Below are 17671 nucleotides of genomic sequence, written 5' to 3'. Positions count from 1 at the left end.
GCAAAGACAATAGCAAGGAGTTCTTTTTCAGTAGTTGTATAGTTCGTTTGTGCTCCTTGTAACGTCTTACTAGCATAATATATAGGTTGAAATCATTTTTCAATCCTTTGTCCTAAAACGGCTCCCATTGCAAAATCACTTGCATCGCACATTAGTTCAAATGGTAGATTCCAATTTGGTGTTATCATGATCGGCGCATTAGTGAGTTTCTCTTTAAAAATATTAAAAGATTTGATACACTCATCTGAAAAGATGAATGGAGCATCCTTTTCTAGGAGTTTATTCATAGGAGTGGCAATTTTAGAAAAATCTTTTATGAAACGTCGGTAAAAACCGGCATGCCCTAGAAAACTCCTAACTCCTCTAACATTGGTGGGATGTAGAAGTTTAGCAATTACATCTACTTTAGCTCTATCCACTTCAATTCCTTCTTTTGAAATTTTATGACCAAGAACGATGCCTTCTTTAACCATGAAATGGCATTTCTCCCAATTAAGTACTAGATTTGATTGTTCGCATCTAATAAGCATTCGTTCAAGATTAACTAGACATGATTCAAATGTATCACCGAAGACTGAAAAGTCATCCATGAAAACTTCCATGCATTCTTCTATCATGTCATGAAAAATCGCCATCATACACCTTTGAAAGGTTGCAGGGGCGTTACAAAGTCCAAATGGCATGTGTTTGTAAGCAAAAGTACCATAAGGGCACGTGAATGTGGTTTTCTCTTGGTCCTCGGGTGCTATTGGAATTTGAAAATATCCGGAAAATCCATCTAGAAAACAATAGTAACTATTTCCGGCTAATCTTTCCAACATTTGATCAATGAAAGGTAAGGGAAAGTGATCTTTTCTGGTGGCGTCATTTAATTTTCTATAATCAATACATACACGCCATCCTGTTACAGTCCTAGTAGGAATAAGCTCATTTTTCTCATTTGTAATGACAGTCATGCCACCCTTCTTAGGCACGCATTGAACGGGGCTTACCCATGGACTATCAGAGATTGGATTTATCAAACCTGCATCTAGCAGTTTAATAATCTCTTTCTTAACTACATCTTGCATATTAGGATTTAGTCTTCGTTGGCGTTGCACATACGTTTTATGACCTTCTTCCATAAGGATTTTATGTGTGCAATACGAAGGACTTATTCCTTTAATATCATGAATCTTCCATGCAATGGCTGGTTTATGGGCTTTCAACACAGAAATGAGTTGTAATTTCTCATTTTCAGTAAGAGAAGACGATATTATTACAGGTAATTCAGATTCACCATGTAAATAAGCGTATTCCAAATGGTTTGGAAGTGGCTTTAACTCTAATTTCGGAGGTTCTTCTATCGATGATTTGTATCGATATCTGTCTTCTTCTTTTAGCATTTGAATTTCTTCTGTTGTTGGTTCATATCCATTAGCTATAAGTGTAGCTAACATTTCAGCTTCATCAATTGGTTCATTACCTTCTCCTAAAGAACATTCTCCTGTTCCTTGTAATTCTGGAAATTCTTCTAATAATTCTGCATGTACATCTATAGTTTGAATATAATAACATGTATCATCTGCAGATTGTGGTTGTTGCATTGCTCTATCAACTGAAAAGGTAACACTCTCATCCTCTATACTTAGGGTCAGTTTCTTACCGAACACGTCTATCATTGCTTTAGCCGTGTTTAAGAATGGTCTTCCTAATATGAGAGGAACTTGAGAATCTTCTTCCATGTCCAGGATAACAAAATCTACTGGAAATACTAAAGTACCAACTTTAACTAGCATGTTCTCCATTATCCCTCTAGGATATTTTATTGATCTATCGGCTAGTTGTATGCTTATTCTGGTTGGTTTCAATTCTCCAAGGTCTAGTTTAGCGTATAGTGAATACGGCATTAGATTTATACTAGCACCTAAATCTGCTAATGCTTCTATTGAACTAAGACTACCCAGAAAACATGGAATTGTGAAACTTCCTGAATCAGATAGTTTTTCTGGTATCTTATTCAACAGCACTGCTGAACAATTAGCATTCATGGTAACAGCCGAGAGTTCTTCCATTTTCTTTCTATTTGAGATTAGATCTTTCAAGAATTTAGCATATCTAGGCATTCCTGAAATCACATCAATGAAAGGAAGATTTACATTTATCTGTTTAAACATATCCAAGAATTTGGATTACTCGGCTTCAAGTTTCTCTTTCTTCATTTTACTCGGGTAAGGAAGTGGTGGTTGGTATGGTTTAACATAAGGTTTAGCCTTAACTGTGTTATCTTCATTAACCTTTTCAACTACCGGTTCTTTTTCCTTATCTTGATTAGGTTGTGGTTCTTGTGGAGTAGGAATAGCTTCTTCATAAGTTACAGGTATTTCAGGTGGTTTAAGTGTTGTACCACTTCTTGTGGTAATGGCTTTAGCTGTTTCATTCCGGGAGTTAGCATTTGTATCACTAGGTAGACTTCCCGGTTTTCTTTCACCTATTAACCTTGCTAGGTTACTTACTTCTTGTTCCAGATTTTGAATAGAAGCTTGTTGATTTCTAAATGCTTGAGCATTTTGTTCATTGGTTTGTTTTTGAGATGTGAAAAACTGCGTTTGAGTTTCAGCTAGCTTCGTCATCATATCTTCTAAATTCGGCTTGTTATCATCGGTTTGTTGTGGTGGTTTGTTTTGAAAATTAGGTCTTTGCTGATTGTAATTATTATTGGATACTTGTTGATTGCTAGGACCTTGTTGGTTGTTGTATGGAATATTTCGGTTATAATTCTGGTTTTGATTGTAAATCGGTCTTGGCGGTTGATAATTATTCTGATACTTATTTCCAGGCCTTTAGTTTATGTATGAAATATTCTCTCTTTGTTCCATTGTTAATTCAATACTGAGACAATCTTTTGTCAAATGTGGTCCTCCACACTGCTCACAACTAATTCGTATTGAGTGAATATCTTTAGTCATCTTTTCCATTCGTCTCTCGACAGCATCTATCTTTGCGGAAATGGAATCTAAGTCATGGCTAGAATCGGTTCTAGCTGCTTTAGATGATCTAACGATATCTTTTTCTTGGTGCCACTCATGTGAGTGGGAAGCAGTGTTATCAATAATTTTGTAAGCATCAATTTCGGTTTTCTTCATAATAGAACCACCAGCTGCTATATCTATGTCTTTTCTTGTAGTGATGTCGCATCCTTGGTAGAATATTTGTACTATTTGACAGGTGTCTAAACCATGTTGCGGACATCCTCTTAACAACTTTCCATATCTTGTCTACGCCTCATATAGAGTTTCATTCTGTTTCTGTGTGAACGTAACAATTTCTGCTTGAAGTCTTACGGCTTTAGATGCAGGAAAGAATTGTTTAAGAAATTTTTCAACTAAAACATCTCATGTATCAATCGCCCCTTCAGGTAACGATTCCAACCAATCTTTGGCTTCTCCCTTTAAAGTCCAGGGAAATAACATGAGATATATCTGTTCATCCTCCACTTCTCGGATTTTAAATAGTGTGCAGATCCTATTAAAGGTACGTAGATGTTCATTTGGATCTTCCTTCGGCGCACCACTAAATTGGCATTGATTAGTCACCATGTGTAGAATTTGTCCTTTGATTTCATAATCTGGCGCATTAATGTCTGGATGAGTAATTGCGTGACCTTGGCCAGTGCGTTTAGCTCTCATTCGGTCTTCCATACTTAAAGGTTCCAGATTCTCCATAATTGAATTTGTTGAATCCGAATCACTAGAGGATTCTGATTTAATGGTTCGTTCCTCAACAATCTCTGTTTGAATGATTGGTGGTTCCGGAGGAAAGTTTAGTGGTTCAGGATCTACGAATCGTTCCTGAATATTCTCCGGATTCTCAATTGTGAGGTCGGGTTCAAAAAATGGATTATCGGAAATTTGAACTGAAGTACTTGGTCGACTGGATGACGATTCTAAAGAAAAATCAACGGCGGTAATATTTGCTAGATGTCTTGATCTAGTTACAGGTGGTGAACGTACAAAAGGTGGTGAACGTCTTGCTCGGTGCATTCACTGAATATCCTATTAGTTTTAAAAAGGAAAGAAAAATTATAATAAGTTATCCAATCAATAGACTTTTCTGATTTTGCCCACGTTTCGAATAGCCAAAAGATGCAGCAGAGGGGCAGGATTCGTTTGGTCTCAATATAATTGAGGACTGTTTGGATCCAATAACCCGGTCCACGTACAAATCCAACTATTACTACGAACCAGAAAATTTTGATGTCTATTAATTTAACCACTTAAAATAAATTTTCGTAATTTTAAGAAATTTAGATAAGAAGTAGAATAAAAATCTATGTCCTAAAACTAGAATAGCGAGAAATAAGAAAGAAAAAGAGTTCGTCGGAAAAAGGTCGAAAAAGAAAAATGGTTGAAAAATAAAAGGTGACGGAAAAATAAAAGAAACTTATAAAACTTAAAAATACTTGACTAACCTAACCTTATTACTACAACTAACTTAAAATTATAATCGCAAATTGAGATTACTAATTGGAATGATAATTGATACATAGGTAAAAGGCGTCTAAAAATATTAAAGCTTACAGGAAAAACTAAATCCCAAATGGAAATAACTTAAAAAGAAACTAAAACTTAAAAAGGCGTCGCAAAATTCTAAAGCACCTAAATCTTAGTCTAAAGAAAAAGCACTTAAGGAATTCTACGGCAAAGCCTAAAAATCTAGAAGTAAAAATAATTATGGCAAAAACTAAGTTTAAAACTAAATATGAGCTAAAAATACAAATATTACGCTAAAACGATTAAAAAGGGACAAAATATAAAAATATACAAAAAGTTGTAAAAAGTACAATTTTTATAAAAATATTATTTTTATATTATTTATTTATTAAAACTATTAATTTTACAATTTAATTAAACTAATTTAACTAATTATATAAATTAAATAAAAAGTAAAACTTAAAATAAAACTAATTATAATAATAATAAGTATTTAGGGTTTATAATAATAATAATTAATAATTACCCCGTAATTAATTGCAGTTTAGGGTTTCTGTCGGTGTCAGAGTTTCTCCGCGAGTAGCGGTATTTAAAGCAGCAAACCCCGCGAGTCGCGGGGTTCCAGTTTTCAACTCTGGTACAGTTTTAATTGACGCGTTTTTTTTTATTTTTTTATTTTCTGTTTATAAAATCTAAATATTTGTATAATAAAAACTTATATTTAAAAAAAACTAGAATAAAAAATAGAACTACTTTATAATTTTATAAATAAAAATCTTAAAGCTAGATATATATATATATATATATATATATATATATATATATATATATATATATATATATATATATATATATATATATATATATATATATTTCAGTTTTTTATATTTATAAAATATATTTATAAAATAAATTAAATAAAACTTATATTTTTACAAACTAAAGAAACTTTATAAAACTTAAATATTTATCAAACTCCTAAAAATATTTATATTTTTGTTTTTCTTTTTATATTTTCGAATATTTAAAACGTATTTTTATAAAAACGAATTTTAATAAAAGTAAACTAAATTTTTTTTTTTATATATATTAGCGTTGCGCTTCCGGCGTTTAAGAGTTTCCCCGGCAGCGGCGCCAAAAATAACTTGATGTTTGCAGCGGGGTATACGAAATAGCTTATATTTTTACAGGAAATACTATTAAATACGATACAATTTTACACAAGATATTTATTTAGAGAATGGATATACTTAAACCTTGCTACAACACTTATAGGCAGTGTACATAATCGTACAGTAGTGTAGTTTTTAGTAAGTCTGGTTCGTTCCACAGGGAATCTTTTTAAACAAAGCTTAACGCTATATTAGTTTACTTTTATAAAAATACAAATATATATATATATATATATAAGTAATATTATTATTATAAAGGGGGGTTTTTACCGTTTAATGACCGGTTTGTCGATTTTAAAAATTTAGTCGCAGTTAAAACCAAATGTAAAATATTAAAAATAAATACAAGACTTAAATTAAAGCGTAAAGTAAGTAACGATAATGAAATTGCAAATAATAAAAGTGCGATAAAATAAACTTGCGATAATTAAAAAGTACGATAATTAAAAGTGCAATAAAATAACAATAAAAATGCGATAATTAGAAGTGCAATTAAATATAAAATAAAGGAAATTAAATATGAAATAAAAGAATTATGCTTATTTAAACTTCCGTAATCATGATGTTTGACGTGTTGATTTTAGTTTTATGCCCATGGGTTAATTGTCCTTTGTCCTGGATTATTTAATATGTCCATACGGATTTGTCCATAATAGTCCATCAGTCATAAATATAAAGAGCGAAAGCCTTCGTCAAATTATTCTTATTCTCGAAGTCAAATATTCCAACTAATTGGGGATTCGAATTGTAACAAGGTTTTAATACTTTGTTTAATGAATACACCAGGTTATCGACTGCGTGTAAACCAAGGTTTTACTACTTTGTTAACAATTACACCAATTACCCTTGAATGTAATTCACCCCTGTTTCAACAAGTCTATTAACTATTAATCCAGTTCCGTATCCGGTAAAATGAATAATTATTGGTATTTATAGATATCCCGCCCACCGTACCCAGTCAAGCGTATGTGGTTATATATAAATACGTCGAATTATAATTGTGTATATTAAATTAACAAGGTATTGTTTAGTTAATATAAAACCCATTAATAGCCCATAGTCTAATTTCCACAAGTGTCGTTCTTTTATCCAAACTCCAATTATGGTACAAAGCCCAATTACCCAATTTTAGTAATTAGCCCAACATCATGATTACTTCGGATTAAATAAGCATAATAATAACTTAGCTACGAGACATTAAATTAAAAAGGTTGAACATAACTTACAATGATTAAAAATAGTGTAGCGTTACACGGACAGAATTTCGACTTACACCCTTACAACATTCGCTAACATACCCTTATTATTAGGATTTAAAATTAAAATTAAAATTAAAATTAAAATTATATATATATTTTTACGTATATATTGAAAGAGAGATAGATTAAGAGTGTTAAAAAATGATCAGAATTCGGTTGGCTTTATAGGGACTTTCAGAGTTTGGGCCTCCGCGACTCGCGGCCCTTTTGGCCTTCAAACTCCGCGAGTCGCGGAGTTTGTAAATACAGCTCACACAAGTTTGGCTCTTTGTTTACCGACGGTTTTATAAATAAATATAATATATTAAATAATTATAAGAATTATTTAAATATTATATTATATTTATGTGCATAGTTGACTTGTAATTTTTAGTCCGTTGCGTCGAGCGTTGAGAGTTGACTCTGGTCCCGGTTCCGGATTTTCGAACGTCCTTGCGTACAATTTTATATTTTGTATTTTGCGTTTTGAATCTTGTACTCTTGTAATTTCGAGACGTTTCTTATCAATAATTGGAACCTCTTTGATTGTATTTTGTACTTTTGAGCTTTTTGGTCGTTTGCGTCTTCAATTCGTCGAATCTGTCTTTTGTCTTCACCTTTTATTATTTAAACGAATATCACTTTTAAATAGAGCAATTGCAACTAAAAGCTTGTCTTTCTTGAGGAATAATGCTATGAAATATATGTTCGTTTTTAGCATTATCAGAAACAAAAAACAAGTTAATTCTAAGAGTTAGAATCTCGTGAGATCTACAACAATAACAAAAAAAAAAAGTTGATGGGACTAAACATCTTTGTAGACCAACAAAAAATGGAACTTCTATCAATGAACAAAAAATGGAACTACTATCAACTAACAATCTATGAGTATCTGCATATTTGCATAATAATGATGGTAAACATACATGTATCTAACATAACATATAGTGACGAATTTGTAACTTTTAGCATCATATTCATATGAAATCAACAATATAATTACCTATACAAACCGATGTGAAGTCGCAGCTTTGAATATCGATGATTTGGAAACGGGAACTTCTTGATTAGAACTTGTTGAATATAGATGATTTGGAGTGGAGGATGAATTTGATAGTTTTTTATGACTATATAACCCATTGATTATTGAATTTAATTGGTGTAGATTTGGGGATTTCTTGAACGAACGCGTTAGGTAAATTGGCAATTGAGAAAAATTAGGGATCAAAAGGAATGAAGATTGAAGAGTGTATTGCAATCGAGAGAAATTAGGGATCGACCTAATACTCTCCATCTAAAATCTAAAATTTAGAAATTTTGTTAAATTAAATGATATTTACGGAGTACTTGTTAAGTAATATAATAATTATTAATAAATATATATATGTATATATAGATAACGGATCGGGTAAATGAATCGAGTATACGGGTCGGGTAAATGAGTTTTTAATAAAAACCAAACCCGAACCCGAATCCGGAAAAAAAAATTAAATCTATAACCATACCCGACTCTAAACCCGTATACCCGAACCATACCCGGTCCAATAATATCGGGTTTCGGGTTTACCCATCGGGTACGGGTATTTTTGCCATCCCTATGCTTTATGTCTTGTCAGCCGAACAGGCTTCTGTGGCAGTGTCAGGCATTAAATGGCCTCGAACCGCACGCGGAGAATTTAATGCTGGATGTTTTCTTTTATCTTTTTTATTTTTCGCTTAATAGTTTGATATCATATGGCTTGCGTCACATAACATCAAACTGGGGGGACATAATGATACCGCAACCCGTATGCGCATTCTATACGTATGCGGGCAATCACTAGCGTGCGTACGCATGTACTTTATATGCGGTATGCGGTAGCGTATTGAATGCCTTTGTTCCCGGAATGGCGGTTACTTGACCATCAAGCCTAAATATCTTTTCCATAATTATATCTGAGATTTGGGGAGTTTGTTATGAAAAGAATTATCATGACCTTGGATGATTCTAGAATTAGGGTTTGCCTATATATACTAACCCTAATTATCATTCCAGGGACAACACATTTACGTGGCTCACAATACGTAATCATTATCATCATTCATCAAAGGTTAACAGGTTAGTCACTCTCGACGGTTTCCTACAACCTTATTCGGGCCTTCGATCGACGACCGTCATCGAAGGTGGACTTAATCATCTAGCCATCCCGCCGACATCATCATGTCGGTCAGGGTTATTCACGGTAGCCGGACCGGAGAGCTAAGTTCTAAGATCCTTAAACCTCTTTAAAACGTATTGAACATGCATATTAGCCTCTTGGAAAATATATGCACGATCAACAATACACGAGTTTTTAACTAAAAGAGGTTAGTTCATTTGTGAACAAAAGATATTATTACGTATAAAAATCAATGCAAGTAGTTTTATGTGTCAATCCTTTGAATGAAAACGTAAAAAATACTAAATCAACTCTAAGAACAACAATGCACGAGTTTATAAAAATAAAAGAGGTTAGTTCATATGTGAACTAAAGATATTAGGATGTAAATCATATATTATCTTGGCATTTATAACTGTGCACTATTTTCATCGATGATGTAAATCATAACCTGTCATGAAACAATTATAGGTATACACTATTGCTTTTTCTCTAGTAGACTTTGAGTTGAACAATTTGTCCTTATTGCATTACCAAAATTAGACAAAAAGCAAAATTTAACAATTTTTATATAATAAAATTAGTATATAAAGGGTTGACGATATTAATATTAATTGATTTTCAATGGATTCTTGTTTTTTCTGTTTTGTATATTTGGAGTACGCCTATTAATTTTTCTAAGAGTATCAAATATACTAATCTTTGTGCTATTTATCATTTTCAAAGAGAGATTGGCTTTTAATGAGAGATGTTTTTGAGTCTAATAAGAGAGCTAACTTGTTTTTTAATTTACTTACACACATTACTTATATACAATTTTGGCCAATATTATAAAAAAAATCAAACAACTAACATGTTGACGTTTACACAGTAAACGACTTTCAAATTATTACTATTACAATTACTATTACTTTACTACTATATACTAATTTCCATAATTGGAAATAGTAAGGGAATAGTAACCCATCTTATACTTCACTGAGTAGTACGTTGTGCAGAAACTGTTGTACCCACAGAGGCCACTACTGAGTTACACTTTTATTTTAAATCCTCCCCTCATTTTCCCTACAAATTTATAAAAGGCCCGCACAAAAACATTGCTCTAATTTTTTTTTTTAAACTAATTTTCTTCAAAAAAACATTATGTTTAATTATTTTTTATAATTTTTTCTTTTTTCTACAATTTTTCCCCAAACTTTCTCCAACAACGTTTCCTCTACTAATACATATATTTTAGTACGTTACTGCAAACAAAGTGAGGCCTTGCGGCAACGCGCAAAAGGTCCTCTGAAGCTTCGCAAACAACTCTTGAAAGATCCATGACATTGCCAAAAATTGTCCATACGATGGCGTGACATCGCGTGCCCCATCACTAGTTTACACTACACGACCAATTTCAAAGCTACTCTTATATTAATTACGGGAGTAATATTAATTACAATATTGATATTGATATTAAATTTTGAAATTAATATTAATTTCAAAATTAATATCGGAAGTACAATTGACGTATTATATTTGAATTCTCATTCACTCCGTAGTTCAAAAAAAAAAATTAATCATTAAAGTTATTAATTGATATGAAAAGTATGATTTTATTAATAAATTATTAACTTTCAAATTAAATATGGCAAGTACACTGACGTAGAGTATTTCTAAAATTTCAATGTCAGCAAAATTAAATATTAATTTAGTAGATTAATTCAGAAGTCGTCACGTATGATTATTGACACATGTTTTATAATAATGTATAGACAGATAGATAGATGTATAGATAGATAGATTAAGATGGATTCTTTTTATGGAAAGGATGACTATAAATTACGAAAAATAAATAAAATGGAGTAAAAAAATCTTAAATATAAACATACTCCGTAAATAGTTTGGTGGACCGTGTGGACTGTGGAATGATACTGTGTGAGACTGATCTCTCCTGCAATCTAGAGACAGTTAATTTTCATTTTCATTTCCATTTGATTTGATATGAAAAAATAAAACCTCCACTAAAACCCTTTTCCAGATGATATATCCAGAAACATCAAACCCTCCGTTTCTTACAATTTTGCTCCAGTCTTCATCACTATCCAATACTTCTTTCAGGTTCGTAGTTCCCTCGCAATCTTTTTATTCTATATTTATTTGATTTTCACATTGCGTATGTTTTTGAGTGAGAATCTATGAGCATACAGGGCACAAGATCTGAATTTCATGTACTCAATGACATGTTAACTGAACACATATCAATAGCAATTTGATTCGATAATATTCATGTCAGTAGTGCATTTGCTTATATATTAATTATGGCGTCTGATGATTTTGAGGTTGCCTAGGGTTGACTTGATTGTGTAAAATGTATTATGAGCTTGATTATTCTGTTTTACTTACTCGATGTATGCAATAAAATATACGGAAACCTAGAAAGTGTACTCGAGGATGAGGTCTTGTGGTTTGCAATGACTCACATTTGACAATTTTAATTGTCATTACAGATAGGAATTTACAACTTTTAGCTAGTAATTTGTTATGATGAGTGAGATTGTGTCTTATGGCTTAACGTCACTTATTGCTGATAATTAGCATGATAGTCATGCGATTAGTGATTGTAGGTCTAGAGGGATGATACATTTGAAAGTTGACCTATAATTAGAGAAAGCACCCTGTCATTAAAATTCAATTGTGAGTGCCAGTTGTTTTTGGTACTGCACAGCACTAGAGAACATTATGAATTGCGGAAACTCAATTGTGACTCAAATTCTTATTAGGATAGAAAATGTTAGTATTTTAGTATATTATTAATTATAGCTATAGATATTATTGCAAGATACGCCGTGTGCTTTAATATTATTAGAAAAGTTAAATATGGATTTATCGGAGAAAGTTATGAATATCTATTAATAGCGGTTCAAGGTTGTTACTGATCCATGCTCAATTTGATCAGTGATATGTCCTTAGAACAGTTACTTTACCACCCGGAATTTGATTAGTCTATCATCATTAGTGTTATATTTATTTGGCTATCACAATATCAGAGTTGGGCTCATACCTGCCCGTTTCACTATTTGAGATTGTGCAATTCAGATTTTGGAATATGAAAAATATTCTAACACAAAGTCTACTCTGGTCTATACTATATATGGAATTTGGGTATATATGAATTTTTTTTGCTTAATAAGTTACTAACATTTTGATTTTGATTACTTGAGTGAATATTTATAAAGGAATTCATCCAATGTAAAGTTGTTTCCAACCACTATGTGTATCAAAGAGGCTTATGATGATGTACTTTTATTTTGCAGTTGTTTTTCATCCCTTGCTATTCTTCATCTTAAAAGACATTCTTGAGTTGTATCGCACTAATGACTGGGGGAGCTCGATCTCGTCGAAACGATAAACCATCCATTAATTATAGATACAATCCTCATGGAGGGGACACTTTTGATCTTGTGAATGTTACCCGTGAAGATTTGGCTCCCGGTTCCCATAATAACGGAAGAAACTTTTCTAAACAAGCTGAAACCAATTCATCTCATGTACTAAGCACTGCTGATCTCATATCAGGAGTCAGCCAATTATGGAACATTGCCACCTCATCACTTCCCGTTTTACGTCATAGGACATCCACACAGAACAATGAAAGTCTTCAGAAAGAAAACAGGTTCTGTTATCCAGCCAAGGAAGGAAATATAATTGCATCTATTTCTTCTGAGGGTCAAAATGTCTCGGTCAATTTAAAAGATGATAGTCACGTTTTGCCTACAGTGAGCGTGCAAAAAAACTTAGACTTATTACATGTCTCAAAAAAAATCTGTGCATTTGATTGTTGCAATGTGAATAACAGTGACCATCACCTTTTTAAATGCCTGGATACTGCTGCTGGTAAAAAGGTTTCTAGTGTAACAATCTCATACGGTTTGCAAAGTATATATGAATGGATGAGATCTAGTGAACATGATAAGGGAAGAAGTAATCCAGTTAACAATATGAGTAAACTTGATGATGTCATGACTACCGAAAGTGATGTATACCACATTTGTAAGGTCGAGGCTTTGGAATCATCAAGTGTATATACTAACAATCTGTGTTCTGATTATCTTCTTAATCCTATACAAGATGCAGTTGCAGATGATGGTGGCATCATTGTTCCAACTTTTAACCTTCAACAGCATTCAAGAGATGAGATAGATGATGACTTACATGAGATCAAAGAGGATCAAGAAACTAAATCTGTAACTGATTTGCAGATAGTTTCATCTTTGTCAGTTACACAACATAATGCACTTGCAAAACAAGAACATGCATTTGCAGGAGCATTTGCGGGTGTATTTGTCAGTCTTTGTCTGCATCCCATGGATACAGTTAAAACTATCATCCAGTCCTGCCCTACTGACCAAAGATCTATTCAATATATAGGCAAATCCATCATATCTGAAAGAGGTGTGTGACGAACTAATTCATTCTTGTTGAATAAAACATCACCGAACCTGATTATATATTTGAATTCTTATATTCAGGTTTATCAGGACTTTACCGTGGAATTTCAAGCAATATTGCATCTTCAGCACCTATTTCTGCAATTTACACTTTCAGTTATGAATCTGTAAAGGGCGTTTTGCTTCCTCTTTTTGCCAAGGTATTTTTTTTTTCCAAATTTTTCTGCCTATAACACGTGCAATTGTACAAATTAACTTTGTAAAGCGTTTAATAATCTTTCTCATTAAGTTACAATAATATTTCAGGAGTATCATTCAGTGGTTCATTGTGTGGCTGGAGGTTGTGCAAGTGTTGCCACGTCATTTGTCTTTACTCCAAGTGAACGAATAAAGCAGCAGATGCAAGTTGGCTCACACTATCATAACTGCTGGTAAATTAGAAAGAATATGTGACAAATGAACTTTTTTATATTATCATTTTTATTGTTTTTCTGATTCTGATGAACATGTTTCTTTTTCCATTGTGTATTTTCATAGGAATGCGTTATTAGGGATTGTAGGGAAGGGAGGCTTTGTATCGTTATATAATGGATGGGGAGCTGTACTCTGTAGGAACGTTCCCCATTCTATCATCAAGGTTAGATATTGTCTAACTTAGTTAACATCTGATTTGTAAGTAGATTTTTTAGTGTTTGGTTTCGATATTTATGTGTGGAACTTATTGTTTCTCATGATTACAGTTCTATACATACGAGAGCTTAAAGAAAGTAATGATCAGCTCACAGCAAGCACAGCCAACCACAACATCAACGGTTTGTTTTCTGCTATAATTTATTACGATTGAATGGCCTGTAATATCATACTTTGTTGGATCAAGATAGTAAAAAAAAGTTGTAAGGTTTTCCCTGTTCGGGTTACCCGGGAAGGGCGAGTAATCCGACCCCATACTCTAGTGTACGCAGCCCATCAGGAATACTCCCTGGCTGTTTCCAACCCTTCCCTGGCCACCCCAAGAATTGAACCTGAGACCTCTTGCAAGGATCTCAGGGCCCCAACCACTTGGGCTACCTTGGGATGGTTACAAAGAAGAATGGAGATGGATATGTAATTGCATATTATTTCAAGGTCACACTGTTGCTATTTATGATCACAATTATTGGCCAACTGCTAGATATTGTTGTTTGACAACTTTGCGTTTTTAGGATTTTTAGCTTTTTGATTTTCTATTACTGATTTTTTTAGCTATTATGCGGAGGATTAGCTGGATCTACTGCAGCTTTATTTACAACTCCTTTTGACGTAGTGAAGACCAGATTACAAACACAGGTCTGTATTTTTTAAATCCATCTATCGTTATCTTTTTCTAATTTTGTTTTATATGTAATAAGAATAAGAATTAAAAAATGATTTATGTTCCTATATTCTTAATTTGATTAAACATAAGACGGGACGACAAGGGTGAACAAAGTTCCTTAATTTTCGTTCATTAGTCGTGAATTTTTCTGACTGGATAGGTTTTGTGTAGATACCTGGATCCATAAACCGCTATCATGGCGTGTTTGACACACTTAAAAACATAGCCCAACATGAAGGCTTGAAGGGTCTATATAGGTAAGTCTTGTAAAAATAATATTGATATAATTTCTCAAAATAATCTTTTACGGTGAGCAAGTCCTAAGCTCTATATGTTGGACTAACAGGTAGATGGATCTTTTTTGTACTATCACAGGGGGTTGACTCCAAGATTGGCCATGTACATGACTCAAGGAGCACTTTTCTTTGCATCTTACGAATCTTTCAAAACATTATTTTCGTTGGAAGCTACTAAACTCGAGTCTTCATCATTGAGTTCGTAAATCGCTTAGCTTATGTAACAGGTATTTCAACATTGAAATGTTTTTGCTGGATCTTGAGGGCCCTAATTGTGGATGAATAGTTTTAATTCATTTATAGATGTTAGATTAGAAATTCATTGAGTGCATATATCATGTAAAGGAGGTATACCAAAAGATGTATGCGGGTTGAGGATGTAACATTTTTTATTGTTTTTTGTAGAATTTTGAGGAAATGAGCATAAGAAGCCATAAAAATTTCATGTGCACATTGTTGGATATATTCTTTCGAATTGTGAGTCTTAAATCACTTCATAGATCTTAGAAGGTAACAAAACACTTTGTCTATGCACATGAATATTAGTAAGAAATAACAATAAATAAATTTAATGTTAAACTAATAAAAAAATACTGCAGTTTGTATTTGCATATACAGATTTGAAAATGTAAATGGTCGGATGTTTTGTATTGGTGACTGTGATGTCAGTGGCAGTTAGTGCATTTTTTAGCCAAAAAGTACAATTTGAGTGTGACATGACAATGTCAGTTTTTGACATTTTTTTTTACCGTTGTGTCAGTTTTTTATGCCAACCATTGAGTAGGGTGGTGTGGTAAAATCTGATTGAAGATTGGGTGGGAAAAATAAATTAATTATAAAAAAATATATATCTATTAAATTAGAAAAATCAGTGATTGGTTGAAGGAGGAAGTGGCGAATTTTTTTTGCGTCAGAAGTCCAACTGACGTCCGAAACTGACGCTCCCTTAGGCTCCGTCAGTTTTCGTCAGTTTTGCATGTTGGTTACACCTCATCTAACGCCTTTGGTAGTTAATGTTTGGTGATTTTATTTGTGAACTTGAATTTGGAAGATGCGGTTTGTATGCATCTAATTTGGTACTTCGAATTAGTGTAATAATTTGACAATTATGCATGTATGATATTTGTGCTTGTGAAATTTTGTGGTACCTTTTGCTTGTATGTGGATCTTAGTGGCACGAAACTTTGTGATGATTGATTCAAGTCTGGCAGTAAGTTCAGGTATCAAGCTCATCGACTTGCATATTGTTATATATGGTCTAACAGAATCCCATGATAATTATTGTCAGTGGAAAACAAAACTTTTTTAAAAGTAGGTTTATAATTTGTATGTAACCCAATATTTTAAATTCAAAAGACAGTGGACACATTGCAAAGATCTCCCATTCTCCCCACCCATTTGGCTATACTGGTATTTCATCAAAAGACAGTGTCATTGATGTGTAGGAAACTAGTAAAACAAAATGATAGTGATCAATAACCTCGTTTGACTCGCAAACAGACCGTCATGGACGAGCAAGATCATATAAAACGAATGTCAATAGCTCCTGCATTAATCAATTCTGTACATAAATAACAAGAAACTTGCATTTGAGCCATCATTAAAAACTCTACTTATATGATCTTTAGATCCTCGTCGGCTAACATTGTTCTTTCGTTTATTTTGACCCATGTGAAACATATATACTGAACTGACCCCGTCTCTATTGTTCCAGGCCTTTGCTACCCCAACATCATTTGGATTCTTTACCGAGAACTCAAAATTAGGTACTGTGTTCCTCGTATTAATCCTTAGCAAATAGCTGCTAATTTTCATGCCAGCAAAGCATAAACCACACAAAGGTTTATCAATAAGGAAAGTAACAAGTGGAAAACATAAGAATAATAATAAAGAACAAATTGATTTAAAAGTAATAGATTTTTGAAAATACATACTCTTGCATTCCAAGCCAAACAAAACACCAAATGATTGTTGGGAGATTTAGCACTAACCCATCAGCTCTTAACGAGTAAATCCCAACTATTCAAAAATGTTAGAGAAACGTGGTTGTAGGTCTCCATATGGGAGATAAACAGTGGTCGGGGATTGTTGTATTCAAAAACCGTCTAGGACTACTCACAATGGTATTGCCGTAGATTCGGTTCTAATATTATTGATTGGACATTGTTTTCAAAGTGTGTTCCACTAATAGTCGAGTGAGTATTTGAGATAATTAAACGCACAAGATGGTGTAACGTTTAATTTCTGCTTCAAGATTACCAACATTTAATCAGCAACCAAGTGACTGAGTGGTGTGTGCGTGAGGCTTATTGCCGAGTGATGTGTTAACAACTCAAAAATGAGTTTCTCTTTTTTTTCCAACAAATAATAGCTAAACTAAGTGTAAGCAACATCAACAACATTTAAACAACAACCACAATTAATATATGGATTATATTATATATACGCACGCAATCGATTTAAAAATCAAAATAACTTAAACGCAAACCAACCGTTCAACGAAATGTATTCAAGAAGTAACGAATCAAATAAACAGAATCTTGATTTTACCTGATTGTTTGACATTGTGGA

The 17671-nt window shown here is 32.9% G+C and overlaps 1 protein-coding gene across 2 annotated transcripts; it reads left to right on the top strand.

Annotated features, from left to right (window-relative positions):
* Positions 1-11004: 11004 nt before the first annotated feature.
* On the top strand, positions 11005-15529 carry LOC139863294 (uncharacterized). Of its 2 annotated transcripts, XM_071851934.1 has the most exons (10): positions 11005-11120; positions 12317-13052; positions 13131-13454; positions 13532-13650; positions 13757-13881; positions 13988-14087; positions 14191-14262; positions 14693-14776; positions 14976-15061; positions 15180-15529. In XM_071851934.1, the coding sequence occupies exons 2-10, from the start codon at positions 12377-12379 to the stop codon at positions 15304-15306; spliced, it is 1713 nt and encodes a 570-aa protein (XP_071708035.1). In that variant the 5' UTR covers positions 11005-11120; positions 12317-12376; the 3' UTR covers positions 15307-15529. The 2 variants fall into 2 exon arrangements, with proteins under 2 accessions (XP_071708035.1, XP_071708029.1); XM_071851928.1 differs by having other exon boundaries at positions 12317-13454.
* Positions 15530-17671: the final 2142 nt, after the last annotated feature.

Source organism: Rutidosis leptorrhynchoides, chromosome 1, assembly GCF_046630445.1.
Source record: "Rutidosis leptorrhynchoides isolate AG116_Rl617_1_P2 chromosome 1, CSIRO_AGI_Rlap_v1, whole genome shotgun sequence".
In the NCBI taxonomy this organism is placed as follows: domain Eukaryota; kingdom Viridiplantae; phylum Streptophyta; class Magnoliopsida; order Asterales; family Asteraceae; genus Rutidosis; species Rutidosis leptorrhynchoides.
The sequence above is the reverse complement of the archived record's forward strand: the minus strand, read 5'-3'. Positions and strand labels throughout refer to the sequence as shown.

Coding starts and splice junctions, on each gene's coding strand:
- LOC139863294 (XM_071851928.1), top strand. CDS start 12,377: ATGACTGGGGGAGCTCGATCTCGTCGAAACGATAAACCATCCATTAAT. Junction 13,651..13,756: donor TGCTTCCTCTTTTTGCCAAG/GTATTTTTTTTT, acceptor ATAATATTTCAG/GAGTATCATTCAGTGGTTCA. Junction 14,777..14,975: donor AGACCAGATTACAAACACAG/GTCTGTATTTTT, acceptor GGTTTTGTGTAG/ATACCTGGATCCATAAACCG.